Below are 24,601 nucleotides of genomic sequence, written 5' to 3'. Positions count from 1 at the left end.
AGAGAGTGGTCCTCTTCATGTTTTCTCTATTCCCAAGCTAAATCTAGATGATTGAACTCAAAAGCGCATGGATATGAGCTGGGTGTCTCCTCTGTAAGAACACAGCAGTGACAGCAGCAGTCACTGTGTACTCACCGTGTACTTTCTGGACACTGGGCCATGTGATGAGGCTCTTTACAATGAAAACTTAGAATACTGCCAGTTCCAAGTAAAATGTGCTGTAAATGTCAAATATGCCCCAGATTTTGAACATTTAGTAGGAAAGAATGCAAAGCATCTCATGAATATTTTTCTATTAATATGGTAATAGTTTGGATATTGTGGATTAAATAAAATATGTTAGTAACATTAATTGTACCTGTTTTTCTTTTTACTTTTTTTGAAAAATGTGGTTACTAGAAAATTTGAAATGACGTGTGTGGCTCATGTTATATTTCTATTGGCCAGCACTTCTTTCGTTCCCATAAACTGGTATTATTACTCTCAGAGAGATTAAGTAACTTGCTCAAGGTCGTCTAATCTAGTAAAAAAGAAGTCAGGAGGCACCTGGGTGGCTCGGTTGGTGAGTGTCTGACTCTTGATTTCAGCTCAGGTCATGGTCCTAGGGTTGTGGGATCAAGCCCTGCATTGGGCTCGTCACTGAGCATGGAGCCTGCTTGAGATTCTCTCTCTGTCTCTCTGTCTCTCCCTCTTTCCCTCCCTCTACCCCTCTCCCCTGCTTGCGCACACTCTCTCTCTCTAAAAAAAAAAAATAATAATAAGATTTAAAAAAATGAATTTAAAAAAAGTCGGGATTTGAACACAGGTCTGTGCTTTTGCCACTGAGTCATGCCTGGCCCCGTGCCCATAATATGGCCAAAGACCAGCATGTTGAATGAATGACTGAATGATGAGAAAGAAAGGAAAGCTATATTTCAACTTTGTGGGAGTTGAGAGCAGGCTTGAACACAGGGAGCTGGATGGGGCGTAGACTAATTCCAGGCCTACTTGATGCTAGCCATGGGGCCGCTGAAGGGCTCTGTGTTGTGCAGTGACACTGTGCACCTGTCACCCATGGTGGAAGCCATGTGATGACCCAGAAGAGTGTGGGTGAACCTGCCTATGCTGGAATAAAAGTGTGAAGCTGCCTCACCCACAGCCTCAGTTAAACTACCCTTTTAAGTGGCATATTCAAGTTGCTGCTGGTTCCTAGAGAGCATTTCTGTTGTGAGGACTGACAGCAGCAAGGCCATACACACACTCAATGTGTGGCTCCTGGACTGCAGCCTCAGGATCACCTGGGAGCTTGTCAAACATGCCAGACCCTGGACTCCACCCTAGATGGACCAAATTAGAGCCTGCACTTTGACAAGATCCCCAGGTGCTCTGTGTGCCCACTGAGGAAGCCAAGGGTAAGGTAGTGATTATAAGAACAGCCTCTGCCATGTTTGAACCAGGAGTTCAAATCCCAGCTCCACCATTTATTTACTAGACATTGGGTGAAGTAATGTTAACCTCATCATCTTGATAAAATTATGTAAGCACTCTGGGCCTCAGTTTTTCATAATTAAAATGTGAGTAATAATACACAGCCGATTCTGAGTGCTTAATAAAGGCTAGACATTGTTCAGAGGGTGTAAAGGAACAACTCTTGGAGCTTTGACAATGGAGATACCCTGAGGGGTGAGGGAAATTCAGGCCCAACAATTAATGACTGTGTCTATGGTAACTTTAGCCCAAGAAATCCAAGCTCTTTAAAATTCATGAAATTGCTGGAAGGCATCCACGTGAGTATTATCAATCAGTCAATCAATCAATCAGTAACCATGTATTGATGCACAGTGGTGCAGTCCAATGTTTCTCAAACTGTAATGTGCATACGAAGCACATGGTGATCTTGTTAAAGTGCAAATTCTAACACAGTGGGTCCGGGGGTTGGAGGGGAGGGCTGAGATTTTGAGATTTTGCCTGGTTAACAAGCTCCCAGGTGATGCCAGCTCTGCTGGTCTGAGGGCCACACTTTAAACAGCAAGGATGTGGAGCTATGGTTCTCAGGGTTTTTGGTTTTGTTTTGTTTTTGCAGGGGCGTTTCTCAGGAATTCTTTACTGAAAAATTACTGAGAGCCCCCCAAAGCTATTGTTCTGGTGGTTTATAACCAGTGATACTTACCATACTAGAAATTAAGGCAGAAAAAAATGTTAACCTTCAGAATACACCAGCACACGGAGTGATGACATTATCATGTCAGGTAGCCTCAGGAAAACTCTCACCGTGCACTTGTGAGAGAATTGAGAGTGTAAAGTTTCAAGTAACATTCTAGTGCTATTTGGTACTGTTACGAAAATAGTTTTGATAGCAGAAAGGGTCTCAAAAATCCCAGGGAACCCTGGACCATCACTTGAGAACAACTCTTATAGAGGAACTAGCTCTCTGAGTGTGTGCTAGTCGAGGGTCTTTTAATTGCAAGAAACGCAACAGCTTCGGCAAAAATATGGAGTATTTGAAAAGCTGCTGGGTCATTGCCCCAAATATGAGCAATCTTTGAAGATGCAACCCTTAGGAAGGGCAAGAAAATGGCAGGGACTTAGGACTGGGAAAGAATAAGGAACCCAGGCAGCGGGTGGCCTCTACTTCTTTATTTTTCTACCAAAAGATGATTTCCTGCTTCTCTGTGTGCATGGCTTCCTAGCTCCTGAATAGATGGGTTGCCAGTTCAAGTGTGTGTGCTCACCACTGGAGTCATTTTCCCAGCTCCAAATCCTTTATAGGTAGAATCTGATTGGCCCAGATTAGGTCATGTGACCCCTGAGCCAGCCAATCCACTGTGGCCAGTGGGGCTGGGCTATGTGGTACAATCATGGCTGTCGTGGCTTACCAGTATCTGAATGATGAGGAGTGGAATGGGGTGGACAGTTCTCAGAGAGGGAGGACTGGTTTCTTTTGGACAGTCAGCTTTAAAATTTTAGAGAACAGAGTCTGGAAACCTAGGTCCTGCTCCTTCTACTGACCCTGTGACTGTGGACGAATCATAAACCCTTTTAGAGATGGTTTCATCGAGTGCCAAATGGGAATAATGTTACCCTCTGTAACTCACGCTGTATTATAGGAATGAATTGAACTAATACATGTGCAAGAGCTTTGGATGCTGTGTGCCCAGCATAGATCTAAGTGTTGGGGGCTCATAATAACGTATGAAATGCTGTCTTTGCTTTTAAGGACCTCGGGATTAAATTGAGGAGAAAATACTAATAGCCATGATACAATTAGAAAACAGCAGGCTTCTGCCTGTGCACTAACGAAATGCAATAAAAGTTCGGAGGAGAGAGAAGAGATCAGCTTGGGCAAGAAGGGGAAATAATTTATCGAGCACTTCCTGTGGGCGGGGCGCAATCCCCTGTGGTTTCACACGCTCTTGGCGCAAACGCTCTCAGCAACTCTGCACTAAAGGTATTTCTGTGCCCATTTTACAGTTGAGAAAATTAAAATTTAGAGAAGTAACTTGTCTAAAGACACATGGCTGGTGTTTAAACCTATGCCTGTCTGACTTTAACGCTGATGCTCTTTTTACGCCTCAATTTGGCGGGAGGAAGGTTCTTGGAGGAGTGGATGTTAGTGGGGCTAAAGCATGGACCAGTGTGGGTGGCAGAGCAGAGGCTGGTCCCTGACAGGGATCAATAAAAACAAAGACAAGGACATAGCATGAGCATGAGGTGAACCTGATGGATTTAGCACCAGGTTGCTGTTGGATGTGTCAGTGGTCTTTAGATGGCAATGAATGAATGAATGAATAAATGACTATGGGCTCTGTCATTTACTCCTTTTGTCTAACTGGTCTGGGGGTCATGCATTTGGATTGGGAAGGGCAGTGCAGAGGTAGGACCCCAGCTGGTGGATTCTTGGAGCAGTTCAGGGGCCCGTTGATGAGCTCCTGGATTAAAATGTGGAATAGAAGGGAAATGCAAAGCCCAAGATGGCCTTGGAGGGAAGAAACCGTAGCACTTGGGTAGAAAGAATGAAGGAGAAGGACTGAAGATGATTGACTCGCTGACTGACTGATTGATTCAGCAAAGGTTTATTAAGTGCGCCTTCAGTGGCTGGCCCTGTGCCAGGTTCTGAGTATAGCGTGGCCCACATAGATGTGTTTTCTATATTCTTGTTGGGGAGACGGAATAATATAATGTCAGACGGTGCTAAGTGCTGGGACCAAACAAAGCAGGGCAGGGAGAGGAGAACGATGGAGTAGGGTGTGAGTGGATATAGGTTGGTGAGGGAGGGCTTCTCTGAGGACGTGACCCCTGAAAAAGACCAGCAGGATTCTGAGTTTCCAAGTTTGGGTGATTCCAGGAGACCCTAGGAGTAACGCTGCCACAGGAAGAGTTCCCTGCACGTGCCCATTTTGCAGTTGAGGAAACCAAGGTGCAAGGAGAGTGTGGAAGTGACCTCGCTGGTCAGCCCTGCAGAGTGAAACCCGACCCTGGCTTTCAGTGGGCCCCTCCCCCTCCTGCTGGCCGTCCCCCAGGAGTGCGCACTGTCCTATCTCCTCCTCTTCTCCCAGGCGGTATTTTTAGTCTCTCAGAGCCCCTTCCCCGCGTCTGCTGCTGGCTTGTCATTCTGCTTCACTTGCTTTCACCTGCTCCAGGCGGCTGTGACAGGGCTGCGGGCTGCACACGTCAAGCTGTCCCTGGCTTCACCGTGGGGGTGTGGGGGGGGGGGTGGCGGCGAGGGCAGCTGAGGGTGACCAGCCTCCGTGTCGTCGTCCTGGGCAGGCAGGGAGGCCTGTCAGTGCCTGGGGGTGACCGCAGCACCTCACAGCTCCCTCTTCAGGTCAACTCTGAGTGATGAGGGCCAGGGGAGGGGGCCGCTGGCTGTCGCCCCGGCCTTGTGCCCGGATGGCGGGTGGGGAGGCAGAGAGGCAAAGCGGTGGGAGGGAGGGAAGGAGGGGGGTGGAATTCTGTAATTTGTTTTGGAGAGAGACAAGCTGAGGCGATGGTGGAGGTGGTAGCTTAGCAGGTGGTGTTGACTGTGAAGTGTGTGTGTTTTTTGAGAGTGTGTGAACATCACAGGCCTGGGGTACAGGCCTTTCCGTTGTGAAATCCCCAGTGAGTGAGAGAGTGTGCGTGCCTGTGTGTGTGTGTGTGTGTGTGTGTGTGTGTGTGTGTGTGTGTGTGAGCCACAGGCCTTTTGACCCTGAAATCTCCAGGGCCACTTGTCCAGGCCCAGCCCAGGGGACTGCCCCGTTTCCCCCCCGCACCCCAGGTGGCTGCCATGTTTTATTTCTCATCTGCTGCGTCTCCTTCTCTGTCCCCAAAGACCCCAGCAGGCCCTTTCCCTGGTTGGGCGTTTACTGCTACTCATTACCAGAGAATGACCCGGAGGAGGCCAGGGTGCTACCCACGTGACCATGTGGGACTTATAAAGGTTTAAAAATAAACCTTGCCGTGTTCTGTAGCCACCGTCCTGGGGCTGCAGAGTTGCCAGCACCCTCTTGGCTGCTCTCCTGTATCTTTGGAGGTAGAGCTTAGCCCAGCCCCACCCCTGGGTACGCCGACCCTTTCTGGAGGTGCACGCAGGGTGGTGGTATCGGGAGTCCAGCCCCAGGAGACTGTGAGGCGTCAAGGTCTCTGTCACTGGCTGGAGGCCTGAGGCAGACCACACAGGGAGGCCTCAGCTGAAGCTCACCCCCACAGGGTAGGCCGAGCAGGCCAGAGGGAGCTCCGCGCCATGCCCGGGCTCACGCCCTAGGCCCAGATGCCAGGCCTGGCTGGCTCTTAAGAGACTTGCAGGGGACAGCGTGCGCCTGGGGTGATGACTGCGGGCACACGGCCTCTGCTCCCGATCTGCCGTCATCCGGTCAGCTGAGGGGAGCGGGGTGGGCATCTCCCTGTGGGGTCGACGAAGCTAGAAGGCTAAGCGGTTGGAGGAGGGGGTCCTTGTGGCAACAGTAGAGTAGGGGGATCGGGCAGATGTAGGCTTTGCAGTCAGACTGTCGTTTCCGGCCTGGCTCCGCACTTGGTAGCTGAGTGACCTTGGGCAAGCTACTTAACGGGCTGCTGCCTCGGCCTCCCGATCTGTAAGACGGAGGTCATAGTAGGACCTCTCTTGGAGTTGTGAACATTTAATGAGATGATATGCGTGACTAGCTGAGTATTCTGGGGCAAGTTACCTGGGCCTCTCTGGGCCTCAAGTTTCCTGGCCTGTAAAATGGGGTCGGTATTGGTTCAAATGTTGTGAGGAAGATTGATGAGGAGATGTAGGTGCGATGCCCAGGGCCTCACAGAGTGTGTGCTCAGGAGCTGTTGTAACCGTTACGATAACAAGCCTCCTGGTTCCGCCCCCCCCTTGTCTCCCCAGGCCCGTGGCTCTGCAGGTGGCAGGAGGAGGCACGACGCCGCCTCTCAGGAAGACCATGACAAACCTTACGTCTGTGACAGTAAGTACGGCAGATGCCACCTTCCTGCCCCTGCCCCCAGCACCCCCTTCCCTGTGCTTCCCTGGCTGTCCGCCCCCAGCCTCGGCCTCACTGGCTCCTCCTCTTGGGCCTGCACCCCAGCTCGCATGCCTGCCCTGTCAGCAAAGTTACCATCTCCCGCTGCTGCCACCCGCCTGCCCAGGTGTTTGTGCATGAGGGACAAGCAAGTCAGGGAGGCCTCCTGCCTTTGATGCCGGCCCCCTTTCTCTGGCAGTGCCTCCTTGGTGGCTTTCTTCTGGCTCTCTCTCTCTCTCTCACTCTCTTGGTCTCCTGAGGATTCATCCTCTTTCTTTCTCTGTTTCAGAGACTTACAAACAAAAGCATAACTCAAAGCCCTCCACCAAGGTACTTGGCTCCTCTGGCTTTTCATGTTTCCCTTTAATTTCCTTCTCCCTCTCCCGTCCTAGGTAGGGCGAGTTATGAATCTTTTTCTGACGACGACTTAGCTTAATAAATGGCCCTCGATCCATCTCCAGCCTTTCTTGCTTGCTTCAGAGGCGTCTCTTGGACAAGGACGGCCCAGCTCCTGGGTTTAGGGGGCGCAGACAGAGCTGGGTTGGGGCTGAGGGAGAGCAGGAGCAGGGGCAGCGGGTGTGCCTCCAGAAACCTTCAGCCTTCGGAGGGATGGCCGTCAGCTCGAGAGCTGTTCTCTTTCTCACCCACCAGCGCGCTGGGGGGTGGGTTTAAAATCCTTGCCCTACTTTTCTTCTCACTGGATGGGGTGCCATCCCTCCTTCCACAACAAGGACAGCCCTCGAAGCCACACTCTCTGACCATCTTCCCCTCCTGTCTTCTCCCCTCCGAGGATGCAGAGCGGTGCCGCAGGGGAAGGGCTGCGAGGTGGCTCAGGCAGGGCCCTGGCACGGTGGGTCTTCCAAGGCCGTCCTGCAGTGTCCGCCGTCTCCGTGGAAGCAGAGGGCGAACGGGGGCGAGGGGGCTCAGGGAGCATTTCGGGGGTGGTGTCCCTTTCCTCCCTCTTCACTGGCCTCTTTTGATTTCAAAAAGTTGTTCTGTGCCCGGTGGGGTGACAGCTGGTTGGAGAACATTTTGCTAGAAGAACTCAAACTCCATGACCCCCATTTGGCTGCTTAATACACCGTGCAGATGGCATTGCTGAGACAACTCCTGCAGGTAACATGTCCCTCCCAAAGTGGTTTCTGGTCCAGGATGAGGAGGGAGCAGGGCATGGGGTCTGATGTCTCATGACAGTATCAGGAGGTGCCTGCTTTGGCCTGGGTCTTGCCTCCCAGAAGGGGCTCCGTTTTGTTCTGCTGCATAAAAGCCCGAGCAGGTGAGCCCTGTGGGAAGGGTCCTTCCGACCCTCGTGGAGCAGGCTTCCCACCTGTCTGGCTGGAGCAGCCCAGCTCTCAAGAATGCCAGCAGCTGCTCTGGGATTGGGGCATTGCCATTCGATTCCTCTCTTCCAAAGCTTTATTTTTGTCATGTGATTGTCTGCTCCCGTAGATGGCGGGGTTACTTTTTGCTCTATCTCTTTCGGCTTTCAGTGGATTCTCAGCCAGTAGTCCCCTGTATTCGCAGACACACCCCGTGTGCCCTTCCTCACCCACCTCTCGGTTTCTCTCTTCACTCTTTGTCTGCCGCCTGCCTCCTGACAGGTCACCTCTGCAGAGCTACCTTGTGGGTGTCCCTCTCGTGCCTGGCTCCCCTCTTTCTGGGTGAGGTGCTTGCATCCTGCCCGTCCCTCCCTAACCCCCCCCCCCCCCACCCCAGCTCCTGTGGCTGTGATTAGGGACTCTCTTGTCATTCGCTGTTTCCTGTTCCCATCTCCACAGTCTCTTCCTCCCTCTGCTTACCCTGTGATGCTTGGGAGGTCTAAACGGAGGCCTGACGTTGGCTTTCTGGAAGTCTCAGCAGCTGATTCCTTGGCTCTGCCCACACAGGCGCTGCCTCCCTTTTCCTCCCTCAACGGACCAACGTCCACTGTAGATTGCCCTTCTCTCTTCTGGCCCTCTTAGGAAATTGTGTGGCAGCTTGGTGATTAATAGACTTTATTTTTATCTGGTGCCCTTCAGACAAGTGATCCTTTGGGATAGGAATGACCTTTAGAGAGGTCACGAGGCCCACCCTCTACCCCCGAACTGAGCAAGGAATGCTTTTAATAATCTCTAATGCATCCTAAGTAGAGAGGTGTCTGGTCACCTCTTTGAGTGTCCCCAGGGATGGTGTTACGATAAGCTACCCTTTCTTCCATGATTCCAACTGTGCTCTGAATGATTGTTTTTCCTTAATAGGAGCTAATTTTTTTTTTTTTTACTCCTGTAGGCTCCCTTATCTTTTGTGCATCTTTTCCCAACAAAGAGGCACACTGAACATTTTGTCTATTCTGGAGGCTCTTTTAACATCCCCTTGTCTTTTTGGTTTATCCGGGGTCACATCCCATAACCTCTGTGATGGCCTGCTTTAAATTCCTTCCCAGATTTACATTTAAGCTCAGGGTTCCCACTGGAAGTAACACCAAGGCCAAGCGGCTCAGAGAGTAACAGACACATTTCCTTGTTTATTTTACACATCGGCTCTTAATACAGTTCTCTTAATGTGTAGAGAACAGAAGTACTTGGCCACCCCATTGCCACACGACTTCCCATGCAGTGCCTGTCCTGACCCCTGTGCTGATGCCTCTCCAGGTGCGTGCTCTTTTCTACTTAATGCATCCGATTATTCCTTCTTCCATAGATCACTCTACATTTAGCCCTATTGAGTCTCAATAAAGAGATACAGTAATATGTGACTTCATTACACAAGATTTGATAAAGGCAAATTTAAAGACATTGCCCCGTGGTTGAATTCCATTCTTCACAGATTCGCCATCCCTGCTATTTTTGTGTTGTCTGTGGGGATTTGCGTGAGCTGGCCTCCATCTTTCGAATTATGTATGAAGATATTAGGCCACCTTGTATCCCACCACCTCTTTCTGGGTTTATGTGGGGGTAGTAGGAGCTATCTTTCAGATGTGATTACCTTTAACCCTGAATGGTTTATATTCCTAAATGTAGTTGTCCTATTATGTTCCTGGTCCAGGTATCCCTTTGCCGACGCGTGGCTGAAATGTTATCTTAGCTGCTAACTTCAGGTGATAGATAGTTTGCCTGTTCCTTTCATTCAGCCACTGAATTTATTCCATCTCAGAGAAATACTCAATCATCTGAACATAATTTATTTTTTACCCAATCCGTGGCATGTGTGTATGTGAATGCTTCATTTTCCAGCAAGTAACCAATCCCTATTAATTATCCTGAAAGTTCACCAAGCTTAAGGATTGTGGTTCTGTTTCTTCCCTTTCAGTGTCTTGCCAAAGAAACGTGTTCATTACTCACAAACAGAGCAACTGAATATGACTTTGTGGGGAAGGCTGTCAGTGTTTGTCAAAGCATGGACCTGGGCCATTTGCACAGAGAGAACCTAGACACTTATTAAAATGTGATTCCCGGGCCTCATACCAGACCCCCTCCATCAGAACCATGGGGAGCAGACCCAAGAACCTGCATTTTTTTGACAGCTTCTCAGGGGATGTTTCTGAATATTGACTTTTGACAGTGACTGGTCTACTTCATTCACATTCAAAGGCTTCTGGCCTCCGTCTGCTCAGCTCTTTTATTATTCCCTGCTTTTTGCATCTGAAAGTTCTAGAGTCTTCAGGAATTTTCCAGGTCAAGTGCCATAGGCTCACTTCACTGTTTTAGTTGGTCTCTTTAGAATCTTTCCTTTCCTGTTTTTATTCCCACCACCACCCCCCCCCCCCACATTGATCTAAAACTCAGCAGTCCCATATAAAGCTCAGCAATCCAGCACTTGGCTTTAATTTACTTAATAGCTTTAAATCCTAACAGTATCATTAGCCCCCTTTTAGAGGTGCGATGATGACTGGAGACAGACATATGAAAGCAATCCTTGGGTCGGGCTACCGGGATGTTCTAAATGTTTATCTCTTCTCTCCCCAACTGCTCCCTACCCTGAATTTTCTGTTAGCATCACTGGAGCTGACTCCAGATGAGACCCACTTTTCCATTGTCTATGTTCAAGAAACCTCATAGGAGAGAAGATGGTGGTGATGGGACGATAATCAGGGGGAGAGAGGGAGACCATTTGTCTCTAAGCATCAGCCATTTAGGGAGGAGCAAAGCATCCATTTACCCCTTTGCTGGGCACAGTGGAAGCAAGCTGTGAAGTTTTTTTTTCCCCCAGTTTTTAAAATATTTTTTTAAAAAATTAACTTTATTTTACTGCGGTAAGAATACTTAACATCTATCCTCTTAATAAATTATTAAGTGTACAATATATATTGCTGAGTCTAGGTATAATGTTGTACAGCAGATCTGAAAGGCTTATTCATCATGCTTGACTGAAACTTCATGCCCATTGGTTAGCAATTCCCTAACTCCCCTTCTGCACCAGCCCCTGGCAACCATCATTCCACTCTTTGATGCTATGAATTGGACTGTTTTGGATACCTCGTGTAAGTGGAATCAGGCAGTATTTGTCTTGCTGTGACTGGCTTATTTGCCTTAGCATAATGTCCTCAAGATGCATTCATGTTATTGCATATTGAGGGATTCCCTCTTTTTTCAAGATGAATACTATTCCATTGTGTGTATCTACCAAATTTTCTTTATCAGTTCATCTGTTAATGGACATTTAGGTTGTTTTCACATCTTGGCCATTGTGAATGGTGCTGCAGTCAACGTAGGGGTGCTAATATTTGAGATCCTGATTTCAGTTCTTTTGGATGCATACCCAGAAGTGGGGTTGCTGGATCCTGTGGTAATTCTATTTTTACTCTTTTTGAGGAACCTTAATACTTATTTTCCAGAGCAGCTGCACCATTTTGCATTCCCACCAACCGTATACAAGGGTTCCAGTTTCTCCACATCCTTGCCAACACCTACTTTTGTCCCCAGTTTTTCTGATCACAGTGTTAACTCTTGCTAATGGTGCTTACAGTGTGTAGGGCATTGTGCTAAGCTCGTTACATATGTTGTCTCTATAAATCCTCACAGTAACCTTGAGAGGGAGGGACAGTTGACCTTGATCTGCTGTGAAGAAGCTGGGGCTCAGAGAGGTGAAGGGACTTGTCCAAGGTCGCCCAGCTGGTTCATGCTGAAGCTGGTTCGTGAATCCTGGCTTCTTCAGCTCCGGAGCTGACATACCCCAGGACACCCCCACACAAAGTGCTGGTGAAATATGCTCTCCTGACCCTGGAGTTTGGCTCTCCTGAGAGTTGAGGAGAAAACCTGTTTTAAAAGTGAATTAATGATCACACACATTTATGAGGTCAAGCCATGTCCACTGTTAACAGATGGCTTCTAGGTGTCAGTCTGGCAAGCTGGAATCAGGTAGTCGTGATAATTGATGTAGAATGGAATAGATTATATACTTTTAAACCTTTTACATTTGAATCTATTAAAATACACCCCCACACACACACACACAAACTGGGGACTTAGGGTGGATTAGTGACAAAAAGCAAATAGACATGATCAAAGCCCTCGTGGGAGCCTGACTCACCTCTGAGTCACGTGGGGTATTCACACCTCAGGAATGGGTGCTCTCAACTCAGCCTCCCTATCAGTAAAAACTTTGTTCTCCACCACCCTCACCCCACAGACATGTATTTTTGATTGTGCAGCCCATGACCGAAAACATGGCCACTCCACAGTGTTGCCTCCCTTCTAGAAAGTCAGCGGGGGATGTCCAGTTGGGGCAGGGTCAGCATAGGGTTCGGGTCCCTTCCTCCTCTTCTTGATGGTGGAATAGTGGAGGGGGAAGGGTATGGAGCTAAAAGCAAAGAGTCTGGGGATCTGGTCCTGGTTTCAGCCTTCAGCAGCTAGGACATCACTTTCCTGATCCGTCAACGCGGGGGCCCCTTTCTTGAGTCTCCAGACCTGCCCACACAGCGGGCTCCTTCCTTCCCAGGCAGTGACCTCACAAGGAGGCTCTTCGTCCTGGAGATGATGTTGGACTGCCATGCACAGGCTGAGGGGGTGTGTGGGATGGGTGGACTGGGGTCTGAGGCAGACACAGCTTGTGCCCAAGGTGGTCCCAGAAAATCTGCTTGACCTCAGCCTTCTAAAATTACTCTGGATTCCCCCATACCTGAGTGTACAGCGAGAACCAGATGACTCTGGCAGTCTTATTAAAAAAAAATTTTTTTTGAGGGCATTAAGGCCCTGCATTCTCTAAGGCTCATGTGCTTTTAGCTTGGAGCTGCAGTGGAAAAGCCAATAACGCGGCCTTCAGGCTGGCTGCCCTTGTCACTGAAGGGAAGCCGGGCTCATCACTCAGTTGTCCACACTATTATCTTGCAGGTCTTTGCATGGGGTGCGGCAGGGGAGGGTGGGAAGGGCTCTGTGCCCCAGAAACTTGATTTGTGGAGCAGGGCCTGTGGCATGGGATTGATCCCTGGAGACTGAGTGCATTCGTTACGGCAAAGCTGGGCCTGTTTAAATATTTAAATGCCATCGTGTCGCGGACACAGGTTGCAAAGTGTCCCAGCAGAGCAGGCCACAGGCAGGGCTGAAGAGAAGCTGCAGTTTCTCTCTGTCCCCTTCACACCTGCATTTCTCTTCTTCCTTTGCTCCCACTGCCTGCCCTCCCCTCCCCAGGCTGCACCTCTGGAGCTTTCAACCATTTGGTTTGCCTTTTTGGGGCTGTAACCCACACCCTCTGGAATTATTTTCTCCTCCAGCCAGAGCTTGTTCTCAGCTAGCTGTTGCTTAATGAAAACTTTGTGGCAAATAATTCCTCCCAAGATGTGGATGACCAACAACAGGATAGAAATTAACGTTTGTAGAAGTTTGGTTTTTTTTTAATATTTTTTTTCCTACGGAAATAGAATATATACTCATTGCAGAAAAATCAGAAATTGCAGATAATCATAAAGGAAAAATAAACATCACTCATAGTCTTACTCCTGAGAGGTAGCTTACATTCTAGTTTTGTATACTATTTGAGGATTGTGTCTCTGTTCCTCTCCCTCTACACACACACACACACACACACACACACACACACAAATGTGTACACACACACTCATGTGCACACACGAAATGATACATACCATTTTAACCCATCCCCCCACTCAACAATACATGAAAAGCATCATTCCAGGTCAATAAAGACATTTTTATGACATTTTAGGGCTATATGGTGTTCCATTACGTGGACATGCCCCAGTTTGCTCAATCAGTGTTTCACTTGTTGGACATTTAGACAGTTTAAAGTTTGTTCACTATTGAAAACAATATTGCAGCTATATCTTCACGTATGCTTTCATTATTTCGTAGAAGTAGAATTGTGAGGTCAGAGGGCCTGGTGCAAAGCCTTTGATTTCTCTTACTTCAAGTCATGGTGGGGGGTAAGGGAAGTAGGCAGCAAGGTCAGGGCCGTCCAGGTTAGAGAGAGCTGGATGAGGAGGAACGTGCACTGACTTTGGAGTGAGAAAAAGCCGAGGTCAAATTGTGGTTCTGCTGCTTGTTAGCTTGTTATCTGGGACTTTCTGAGAAAAATTCATTTTGCTGCTGGGAGCCTCCGTGTCCTCAGCTGTGGAGTGGGGATAATACTGGTTGGGAAAGGTATATGTGATACTGTGCATAAAAATGCACATGATATGTCCTGAAGGAAGGTTTCTTCCTCCTTTGCCTGTTCCTTATTTCCTCTATCTTCAATAGAGTTGGAAAGATAAGGCTGATATCATAGAGATAACACCCCATCAGGAAAATTTCATTGAGTAGGTTGAGAGCACTGTCAGAATTCAGGGGAGGGAGTGGCCAGGGGGTGGGAGCTGGTATGTCAGAGGGTGTCTCCCTAGGATGCCCAGCAGATCTATAGTGAATGAGTATTGACTTGATTTTGTTCTCTAGGGATGGAGGGGTATGTGTGGGAGTTGGTAGGTGGGTGGGCTGGGGGAGGTAATCAGTAAGAGCAGAAGTTTGTTGACTTATGTTATGGGCCTGGAATGTTCTATGGGTTTTATCTATATTAATTCTTTAACCCTCAAAAAAGTGCCGTGAGACAGATAGTATGATCATCTCCATCCTACAGATAAGGAAACTGGGGAGAAGAGAGGTTAATTAAGTTTCCTGAGGTCACATAGCAAATAAATGGCAGAGCCAGAATTTGATCTCAGTCAGCAATGCCTCCCTCCCTCCCCTGCAATGTCTCCTCACCTCCTGCATCACTCACTTGTTCTTGGAATCTACCTTACCTTGTACATACCTTTGTGTAGGCCACCTGTCCCATTGGATGATAGCAATCTCTCTGTCTGTCTGTCTGTTCTTCAGGCTGGAAAGGGAGCCTTCAGAGGGCAGGAGCTATGCTACATTCATCCTCCATCCCAGCCCCAGCACAGTGGTTGCTCCCAAAATGTTGATGAACGTGGGATGCATGTAGCACGACAAGAGGGAGACCAGCTTGGCCAGAGCCGAGCATTTGGGTAGGGAGATTGGGGGGCACGGTGTTGGACAAGGGTACTGGGAATGCCAGACTGACTTGCTTAGAGGTTGGCCTGCATAGTCAGTGGTGAACATGATGATCCAGACACATCTCTGGAAAGGTTAATCTGGAGAAGCAGGTGTTCAGGGGAGAGAGCCTAAATGAAGCTTGATGGCTGAGAAGGAGATAGGAGAAGACACGAAGTCTGGGTGATGATGACCGCAGGAGCAAAGTAGGCAGGGCAAACGAGCAGGGCTTTATGGATGAAAAGCCTGCAGAACCTGGCAGAGGACAGATAAGATGTGGGGCACGGGGGAGAGGGAGGCGGCAACGATGACTCTTGAAGTCTTGAGCTTGGGTCATATAGGCATGAGGGAGGCTTAACTAGAATATGCTAGAGGAGGAGGTAATTTTGGAGAGTGATGGAACTTTGACATCGGAGATTGTGGAAACAGGACATGTGGGCAGAAATGTTTAACACATGCTAATGGACATTTGTTTCCCTGAAAGAAGTGGGGCACTTACATCAATATTGTAGGTGGAAGGGTGCCTACCTCAGGTAAGGGTCAGTGAGACATACTGGATGGGTCGGGACTCAGAAATAGAGCCTGCTCTGGGGTGCCTGGGTGGCTCAGTCAGTTAAGCATCTGACTTCAGCTCAGGTCACCATCTCGCGGTCTGTGAGTTCGAGCCCCGCGTCGGGCTCTGTGCTGACAGCTCAGAGCCTGGAGCCCGCTTCGGATTCTGTGTCTCCCTCTCTCTCTCTGCCCCTTCCCCTGTTCATGCCCTGTCTCTCTCTGTATCAAAAATAAATAAACATTAAAAAAAATAAAAAAAAAAAAAAAGAAATAAAGCCCGCTCTGAATCCGAGATGGCATTTATGTCAGAGATTCACCCAGAGATCCCAAGGGAGAGCACACTAGACAGATTCCCAAATGTTGGGGGGCTGCCATGCATTATGGTAATATGTCTATAATTTTTTTAACCTTTCTTTATTTTCCCCAGAAATGTTGACAATTATGTTTATTACTTAAACGTTTACTGTATGATTAAAAGAAGACTTATATTTTGCCCTTTAAGTACATTAAGGGTATGCTAGCGTAGGACTCACTAGAATAAGAAATGAAGATACGGCCTCTACAAGGGGCGCCAGAAGATGGTTCTTGAATCAGAAGTCCAGGACTTGAACCTGCGGCCTCGGGCAGATCCCAAAACCTCTCTGAGCTTTACTTTCTTCTCCTGTCAAGTGAGGACAATGAGATTCACCTTAGAGGGTTTCCAAGAGGGTTAAATGAGACTACGCATAAAAACAATTAGCTCACTGTCTGTTTCATAATTGTGCTCAATACTTACTTTATGCCAAGCCAAGAAAGGGTACTTATCTCACACCGAACTTGGGTCCCCAGTTCTGGTCTGTGCACCGGCCGTCGGAGTTGGCAGGGACCAGAGAAGCCAGGGAGCATAGCTAATGGTGGATATTGGTTTATGTGCTAGTCACTTTATAGGGATGAGCTCATTCAGTTCTCAGAGCACCCATCTAAGATACGAACTCTTATCATCCCCATTTTCCAGACAAGCAGACTGAGGTTTGGGGAGATGAAGTACCCTGCCCAAGGTCACACAGACAATGAGCTGACCCCGGAAGGCAGGCCCCACACTTTCCCAGAACTCTGTTACCCTGCTTCTCATCAGGGCAGGATAGAGTCCCACTAACACATTTAATGCATTGATTTTGGGAGTTTCTGCATTCTCTGCTGGGGATCCGAAATCAGGTTATATAGTATTTAGAGATGAAAGGCTTGTTGCTTTATCTCCGTTCTTCCTGTTTTTTAAAAGCCGGAGTCACATTCATATACCGCAAATTCCTAAAATAAGCAGAATGCCCTCCCTCCGTGGAGACACAGGACTTGCGAATCACTGGCATTTGGTAGATCCTGGCTCTGGGCTCCTTCCTAATACATGGGTCAGTGCCAGGCCCCAAGGAATGTGGCTTTGAAAAATCAGGATGTTACATCCCACCCCTATCCCATCCCCCTGTGTTTCTATCCGGAAGAATTCAGTTTAAAATAAGCACCAAGTGTGGCCTCGAAGAAGAAATGAAGCCACAGGAAGGCAGCTGCTGACCTGGCTTGGTAGGGGAAGGAGAGGGGTGGAGGCAGCCCTGGGTGGATCCTTAGGCTGCAGCCTATGCTGGTTTTGTATCGGAGTTGAGGGACTCATTGCTTCAGGAGGCCTACAGGCCTCAGAGAGCCCAGAGCAAACAGAATCATGAAGTGCTAGAATCAAAAGACTTGCAGATCATCTGATTCAACTGTCCTGTGTTACAGATGGGGGAAACAAAGGCCCAGAAAAGTATGGAATTTGTCCAAGGGTGCACAGGGGGTTAGTAGGAGAGCCAGGGCCTGACCCCAGGCCTGCCGAGGGCCACCCACGCTGCTGGCCTCCGGGCTTCTGGGAGAGGAGGAGTGGCTCCCCTGGAGCTGCCCAAGAGGAGCTTCTTGGTGCCTACACGTTGCAGGACCTGGACTGTTCTTACCATTTGAGCTCAGTGGAGCCATCACTGGCTCTTAGAGTGAGGCCTAGGCATTTAAAATAGAGGAGGGGCACCTGGGTGGCTCAGTTGTTTAAGTGTCCAACTTCGGCTCAGGTCATGATCTCACAGGTGATGGGTTGGAGCCCTGCGTCAGGCTCTGTGCTGATGGCTCGGAGCCTGGAGCCTGCTTCCGATGCTGTGTCTCCCTCTCTCTGCTCCTCCCCTGCTCGTGCTCTATCTCTCAAAAATGAATAAACATTAAAAAAAAAAAAACAACCCTCATGCAGTGTTAGAGTAAATTAAACGTGTACTTAAAAAAAAATAGTCACAGGGTCATCGACTTGCATGAGTATGCAAGTCTGATGTGGTGGCTTTTTGAAGTATCCCTGAGTTTTGTCCCAAGCCAAGGCATGGCAGGGCTTTTCCCACTTGGAGCTTCTCCCCACCATGGGAATTGGTTGTAGGTGTTCCTCCGTCCCCCAGATGGTTCTGCAGAGGGAAGTCAGGAAGGTACAGGGAGCCCCAAACATCTATGAACTGGCCTGGCAGGGTAGGAATCTCCTGTCAAAATGGCCTCCTTTTGTATGTGTCCTGGGCCCAATGGGACCTAGGATTCTACTCAGAAGGGCCGAATGGAAGAGAACTGGATGGCAGAATGATTAAGGAGGTGTGGGCAGGATAGAAGTGCTGACAAAGGAGAGGCAGAGCCCTTCTATCTGGGGTGCCAAGGAGCAGGGGGAGGACATGCAGTGCCCAAGAGAGGGGGGAGTACCTGTGCCAGCACGCTGCCCAGGCAGGGACGGCAGGGCACAAACCCCCATCTTCCTTCTTCTCACCCTCTGTCCTCTTGCCAGTGCCTCCCGCTGGCCAAATGCCACGAGAAGCAGAGGGCGAGAGGCCATAGAAGTCAGCCCCAGGCACTGGGAGGGGCGTCGAATGGAGAATCACTAGTGCACCTTTCAGTCATGTGCTTCAAAGTCAGGCAGACCTGAGTTCAAATCCTGACTCTGCCATTTAGGGAGTTGCTTCGATGCCCTAAGACTCCGTTTCCTCATCTGTAAAGTGGGGATGACAGTCCTTATCCTGTGAGCTGCTATGAGATTCAATGTAGGACTGTGTGCCTACCTCGCGGTCTGGAAGTGTGATGCTTTGGAGGCATGGGCAGAAGACGGGCACCGCTGGGTCGATTTTACAGATGAGGGAGTCGGGCTGCAGCGAGAGGGAAGTAGCATGCTCGCGTTGTATGAAAGTGCCACTGGGCAGAACTGGGAATGAGATGCGGCCCGGTGACTCCCAAGGCCCAGGCTTTGTCTCTTGGACGCTCATCCCGTAATTGCTTTCAGTCGCTGCTTTCAGTCTCTCGGAAACCACTGGCTCAGATACCCACTGCGTGCTCCAAGTTGGGCTGATGAAAATGTGCCAGAGTCATTAAGTTATCAGTGGGGAAGGCGGCTGCTTCTCCCCTGCAGGAAGGCTTCTGCTGTCTGCTGCAGCCGGCTTTGTTCACACAAACTGCCCCTGATTCTCCCCCCCGACCCCCCGCCTCCTCCTCTGCCTCCTTGCCCCACTCTACTCCCCCAGATAAGGAGTGAGTGGGGTAGGATTGGGGGGTGGGTGTGCTGCAAATATTCCGGGGCAACACTGAAGGTATTCATAACTCCAGACAGGAGGTCCTACCTGGAGACTCCAGCTCTGGATTGGGAAGTGGGCACACACTATTTCTGCGGCTTGACAGATGGATCCGCCCCAGGGGAAGGAGAGGGAGGAAGGCAAGCTGGACCTTCCTTATTGTCACAGCCGGTCCTCTCCACGAGCACCGTGCCAGGAACACAAATCCAGGTGCATGCTTGCCAAGGTGAAAAGAAGGGCCTCAGGTTGTGCCCATGCAGGGTTGACTGGTCCCTGGGGCGAGGGATTCAGAGGCGCGTGACGCAAAGGAGAGGGCCCTGGGGAAGGAGACTGGGGTGGGGGTGGGGGGGGGGATGGGGGCACAGCCCTCCCTGAATGCTTCAGCAGTCTTGGGGCTCGGTCTGATTCCGCACGGCAGAGAATTCCAGAGTGAGATTGCCGAGGAGGTAAAAGGAGAGCAGATGGTTCTAAGACTTTATTTTCAGAGGCTATTTTCCCCACCCTCTTTTTCTTGCAACTCCATCACCCCTGACTTCAGAGGAGAAATGACTAGATACTCCCCCCCGCCCCTCCCCTTTTGGGTTTCTTCCCTCTGCCGATCCGCTTTGATGGCAGTAGTGATAACAGCCGACAATGGCTGACACTTGCTAGGAGCCAGGCACGGTTTTAAATGTATTCTTTCATGAAACCTCACAATGTGAAGCAGATGTGCTGTTGCGATCATCCCCGTTTTCCACAGAGGGTGCTGAGGCAGAGAGGTTTGGCACCTCACCCCAGATCACACGGGCGGTTGGTAGCAGACGAGGCAGGGATTTGAATCCAGGCAGTTCAGATCCAGGGTGTCCTCTCACCCACCACAGAGACACCGTCTCTCTGAAGGCAGGCCCAGCCCAGAAGTAGGGCCAGAGGAGTGGGTGGCACAGAAATGACCATGGCTGCGTGGTTAACTTCTCTGGCCAGACTTCCTGTGTTACCCCAGAGGGGCCTTTTACTGCCACTGCAGGGCTGCTAGGGTCCTGTGTTCCACGCCACAGCTCCTGTCCTATCAGGGCTGTTGGGTTGGTTGTTGGGAGCAACTTAGTCCCTGGTCTCTGGACGCCAGCCCTAGGTTTCCGGGACCAGGTACGCGACTTATGGGGCCCAGTGCAAGATGAAAAGGAGGGGCCCTTTGTTCCACGCCTATTTACAATTTCAAGATGGTGACAGCAAAGGATTAGCCCAAGTGTGGGGCCCTTCTGAGCACAGACCCTGTCTGAACGCACAGGTCACACGCCCACGAAGCCGGTCCATCAGTGTTTGGAGCAGCAGGGACATAGAATAGAATAGGGCTGGGTTTTCCTTTTCTTCTAATCCAGTCAAAGTAGGATTTCCAAGGCATTTCTTTCCATCCAAACGTAGCAGTTTGATCCAGATACAATTCCACCAAAATAAATCTCAGAACTCTTTTGTCCCTAGGATGAAGTCATTCAGTGGCCTGGCACTTGGGTTAGAAGCTTCGTTTTGGGGTCAGGCATCTTGCTGTATTATCTCCAATCCCTCCTAACCCTGCCTTTCAAACTCCCCCTCACTCCTGCCCCCTTCCCGTTGGCCTGTGAGGCTGTTCTGGGATCTGCCCTGGTAGAGAACAAGCCCCAGTCAGCCTCCCTGACCCACAGTCCCATCCGCCCCCCAGCCTCACTGGTGGAGCCACGCCGGAAGGAATGGTCTGTCAGCCCTGTCACCCCACCCCATTCCTCAGGAGCATCCTAGGCCTCTGCAGTCTTGTCTTGTCCTCCATGAGGCTGAGGATTCCCTTCTCAGGAGGCTGAGGTGGCCTCCTGGCTCTCAAATCCAGTGGTCTCTTTTCAGTCCCCATCTTTCTTGACCCTTCTTAGGCGCTTGACTTTATCCTGGCTCTGCCTCTGTGCCCAAGGCTACTCTTCTGTAAAATGGGGACTTGGGTTGCCGTGAGCAAATTTACCTGAAGCACGAGAGCAAGCCTGGCCCATGGCACACAGTCACAGTGGCTGTGAGCAGTGGCTGTGACCGGTGGTATCAGTGGTCCTGTCATCTGGAAAGCCTACCTCTTTAAAAAAAATTCTGGCATAATTTACATACGGCATTATAATTAGTTTCAGGTGTACAATATAGTGATTCAACAATTCTGTATATTACCCAGTGCTCATCCTGATAAGTGAAGTCTTGATGCCCGTCATCTATTTCACCCGTCCCCCCACCCACCTGCCCTCTGATAACCATCACTTTGTTCTCTATAGTTGAGTCTATTTTTTAATTTGTTCCTTCTGTTTTGTTTCTTAAATTCCACACTTGAGTGAAATCATATGGTAGTTGTCTTTCTCCGACTGACATTTCATTTATTGTACCCTCTAAATTAATCCATGTTGCTGTAAATGACAAGATTTCATTCTTTTTTATGGCTGAGTAATATTCCATTGTATCTATATATGCCACATCTTCCTTATCCAGTTATCTATTGATGGATACTCGGAAACCCTACCTCTTTGGCTTGTGTTGCTCCTTCAGGGCTGAATCTTTCTTAAAAAAAAAAAAGTTTCTCCTTCTCCACTGGATTCTTAAGATGCTGGTGTTTTCTGAGTTCTTTCCTCTGTCCACACCTTTCTTCTCTCTCTGCATGATCTCTCCTCCTCTCCATATCCCTCACTTCCACCCTGACACCTCCCCTATCTACATCTCTTTCCCCAGTTCAGGGTGTTCAGGGCAACCCCAGACTGAACTCATCCTCTTCCTTCTTTAAATCTCGTTTTCCTCCTCATCCTTCCATCCAGCTGCCCAGTGGAAACCTGGGTGTTTTTGTTGCTTCCCTAACTGGCACCAAGTGCCAGCCGTGAGTTGCCCCGTGCTGGTCATTGGGGATGCAGCAGTGTGCAAACACGGGAGGGCCCGCTATGCTTGCTGCTGGTGGGAGACACACATATTGATCCATGATTCGTCCTAGGAAGGTAACAAACTGGGATCCTAATTTTGATTGGAAAGACTTCCCTGGGGAAGGACATTTCAGCTGAGATCTGAAGAATGATGAAGCATCATTAGGCAGATCGGGGCTGGGGAGCATTGTAGGCAAAGTGAAGAGCTTGTCCAAGGGCTTTCTGGTGAAAAGAAAAACGTTTAAGGAGTGGAAAGGCAATGGGCAGAAGGGCAGAGAAGGTGGTGGAACGTTGTGTCGGGTGAGGCTGGGGAGCCAGATGGGGGCTGGATGGTGCATGGCCAGGAAGGTGGGGGGTTACTATCAGTCTTTCTAGGCTCCTCCTTGCAGCTTATACCCACCCCTTTTCACCAGATTCCTTCTCTTTAACCCCTCTCCCATCCTGAAATCCTCATTGTTCACACATAGAAAATTAAAATAGCCTCTTGCCACCTTCAAATCCATCTTCTGTACTGTAGTCTTAAGTGGGATTTCCAAAATGTAAATCTGAGTAAGTCGGTCCTCAGGCTACAATCCTCCCCTGGCTCCCTATTTTCAGGACCAAGTCCTGCCCAGCTTTCTCGCTTGTTAGCTCCCTCACGCCACCCCTCCCCCCACCTTCCTGCGGGCTCTTCCCAAAGTTAGGCAGCCTGTGCTTCGGTGCCTGAGTGCCCTTGCCTCCTTTGTCTGTATGGTGATACTCTGCTACCCCGCAGGCCACAGCTCACCCACCACCTCCAGGAAGCCAACCCTCCACTCCGAGGCCGCTATGCTGGCCCCGCCTCCTGCCCGCGCGCATGCGCACACTACATTTGTTCCACCTCCCTCTTTGCATGTGGATGTGTACCTCTTCTCTGCCAGACTTTGAACTCCTGGAGGTTGGGGACTGTGGCTCCTTTATCTTTGTCCTTCTCATGCCACAGGGCTGGACACATATTGGATGCTAAATACACGTTGTCTTGAAGACCTGGTGATGGAGGAATAACATGGTATAAGCAGGTGGTGAAAAATGACACTCCATCAGGAGAGCCCTGTGTATAGGGACGAGGGTTAGGAGGCCAGGTTTCCATGATCTCCACGTACTGTCTGGTTCTGTTTCTTCTAATGACCAAGCGCAAGTCTCACTGTCCCCGCCTGCCACTTCTATCCATTCCAAAGGGCAGGTGCACCAGGGTGGGCAGAGTCAAGCCTAAATATAGTCAATCTTCTAGCAGAGTGGTTCTCAGACTACAGAGTGTACCAGAATCACCCGGAGCGCTTGTTGAAGCAGAGATTTCTGGCTGCACCCCCAGAGTTTCTGATTCAGTAGGTCTGGGGTGGAGCCCAAGAATATGCATCTCTAACAACTTCCCAGGTGATGTTGATGGTGCTGGTCTGGGGACTACTCCTTGAGAATTTCTTTTCTAGCAAAAGGATTTGCTCTAAAAATAATTACTCTCTATGGTGTTGGGAAAGGAGATACAGGAAGCTTTTTGCTTGGGTTTGGTTCTATAGGTTTAAAGACCTATTAGTATGAGATTAATGCGGATAGGTGGATCAGATTCTACACGCTTCCCTCCTCCCCCGTCTCCTGGCTTTCCCACAAAGTGTTTCTGTGTTCATTCATCAGCTATTCAACGAATATGTTTTGAAGGTGTAATACATGCATGGCAACATATGAGGCGGAGTTGTTGCTATTAAGATGAAATTAGTGTGAAACCGTCCTGAAGAGAAGTCCTCTGGTATAGACGTAACTATAATTCAAGAGATCAAAGAAGAAATGCCCACTCAGATGGGTAGTTCATTGCCCAATCGGCGGAATTGTCCCAGGCATCTAGTATTAGTGGGAATAAAACAATTTTATAGTGAGACCACATGACTGTGAAGATCCTGAAATTCTGGGGGCACCTGAGTGGTTCAGTCGGTGAAGCGTCTGACTTCAGCTCAGGTCATGATCTCATATGGGCTCGAGCCCCATGTCGGGCTCTGTACTGACAACTCAGAGCCTCTGGAGCCTGCCTCAGGTTTTGTGTCTCCCTTTCTCTCTGTCCCTCCCGGGCTCGTGCTCTGTCTCTCTCTCTCAAAAATAAATTAACGTTAAAAAAAAAAAAAAAGATCCTGAAATTCTGTGATTAAGGAAGACAGTGATAATTGACACAACATGGCACAAATGCTGTGGAATTTGTAGCAAGGAGTCCCCAGAGTCAGCTGAGGCCTCCTCATGTAAATACTGATACTATTGTCCTTGTTTTTAATAAACATTTATTCTTCACCAACAGTGCTTGGTTACTTAGTGGATTTCTATCCGATGACCCCATAATTTGCTGTTTATTGACCTCAGATCATTGAAAAGGTTAAATAGAAAAAGCCACAAGCAGGTCCAGAGTGCGCCTCGGGGCCTCTTTAGGTCCCATTGCCTGTGTCAAATGGAATTGAGATGTGTGGTGCCATTTTATTTTTTTTTTTGAAGTATTTACGAGAGACAGAGAGGTGGGGGGGTGGGGGAAGGGAGAGGGAGAATGTAACTAGCCAATTGTAGCACTTGAATTTATAGTTAGGTCACCATATAATACAGGTCACCAACTTGAATTTCAGTTCTCACCTTATTAAGAAAGTCCAACCAATTGCTGAATTCCATTG

At 49.2% G+C, this 24,601-nt stretch overlaps 1 protein-coding gene across 10 annotated transcripts in view; it reads left to right on the top strand.

The window, feature by feature from the left end:
* DPF3 (double PHD fingers 3) overlaps positions 1–24,601 on the top strand; it is a 303,761-nt gene that overhangs the window by 195,191 nt on the left and 83,969 nt on the right. For all 10 annotated transcript variants that reach the window (XR_009605553.3, XM_060617356.3, XM_060617353.3 and 7 more), the window contains one exon: positions 6,332–6,410. Coding sequence is in view for 9 of the 10 variants with exons in the window: in XM_060617356.3 (XP_060473339.2) it covers positions 6,332–6,410 (79 nt within the window). In the remaining variant the exon portion in view is untranslated. The remainder of the gene's footprint in view (positions 1–6,331; positions 6,411–24,601) is intronic.

The sequence above is a fragment of the Panthera onca genome, chromosome B3 (assembly GCF_046562875.1).
Source record: "Panthera onca isolate mPanOnc1 chromosome B3, mPanOnc1 haplotype 2, whole genome shotgun sequence".
NCBI lineage: Eukaryota > Metazoa > Chordata > Mammalia > Carnivora > Felidae > Panthera > Panthera onca.
The sequence above is the reverse complement of the archived record's forward strand: the minus strand, read 5'-3'. Positions and strand labels throughout refer to the sequence as shown.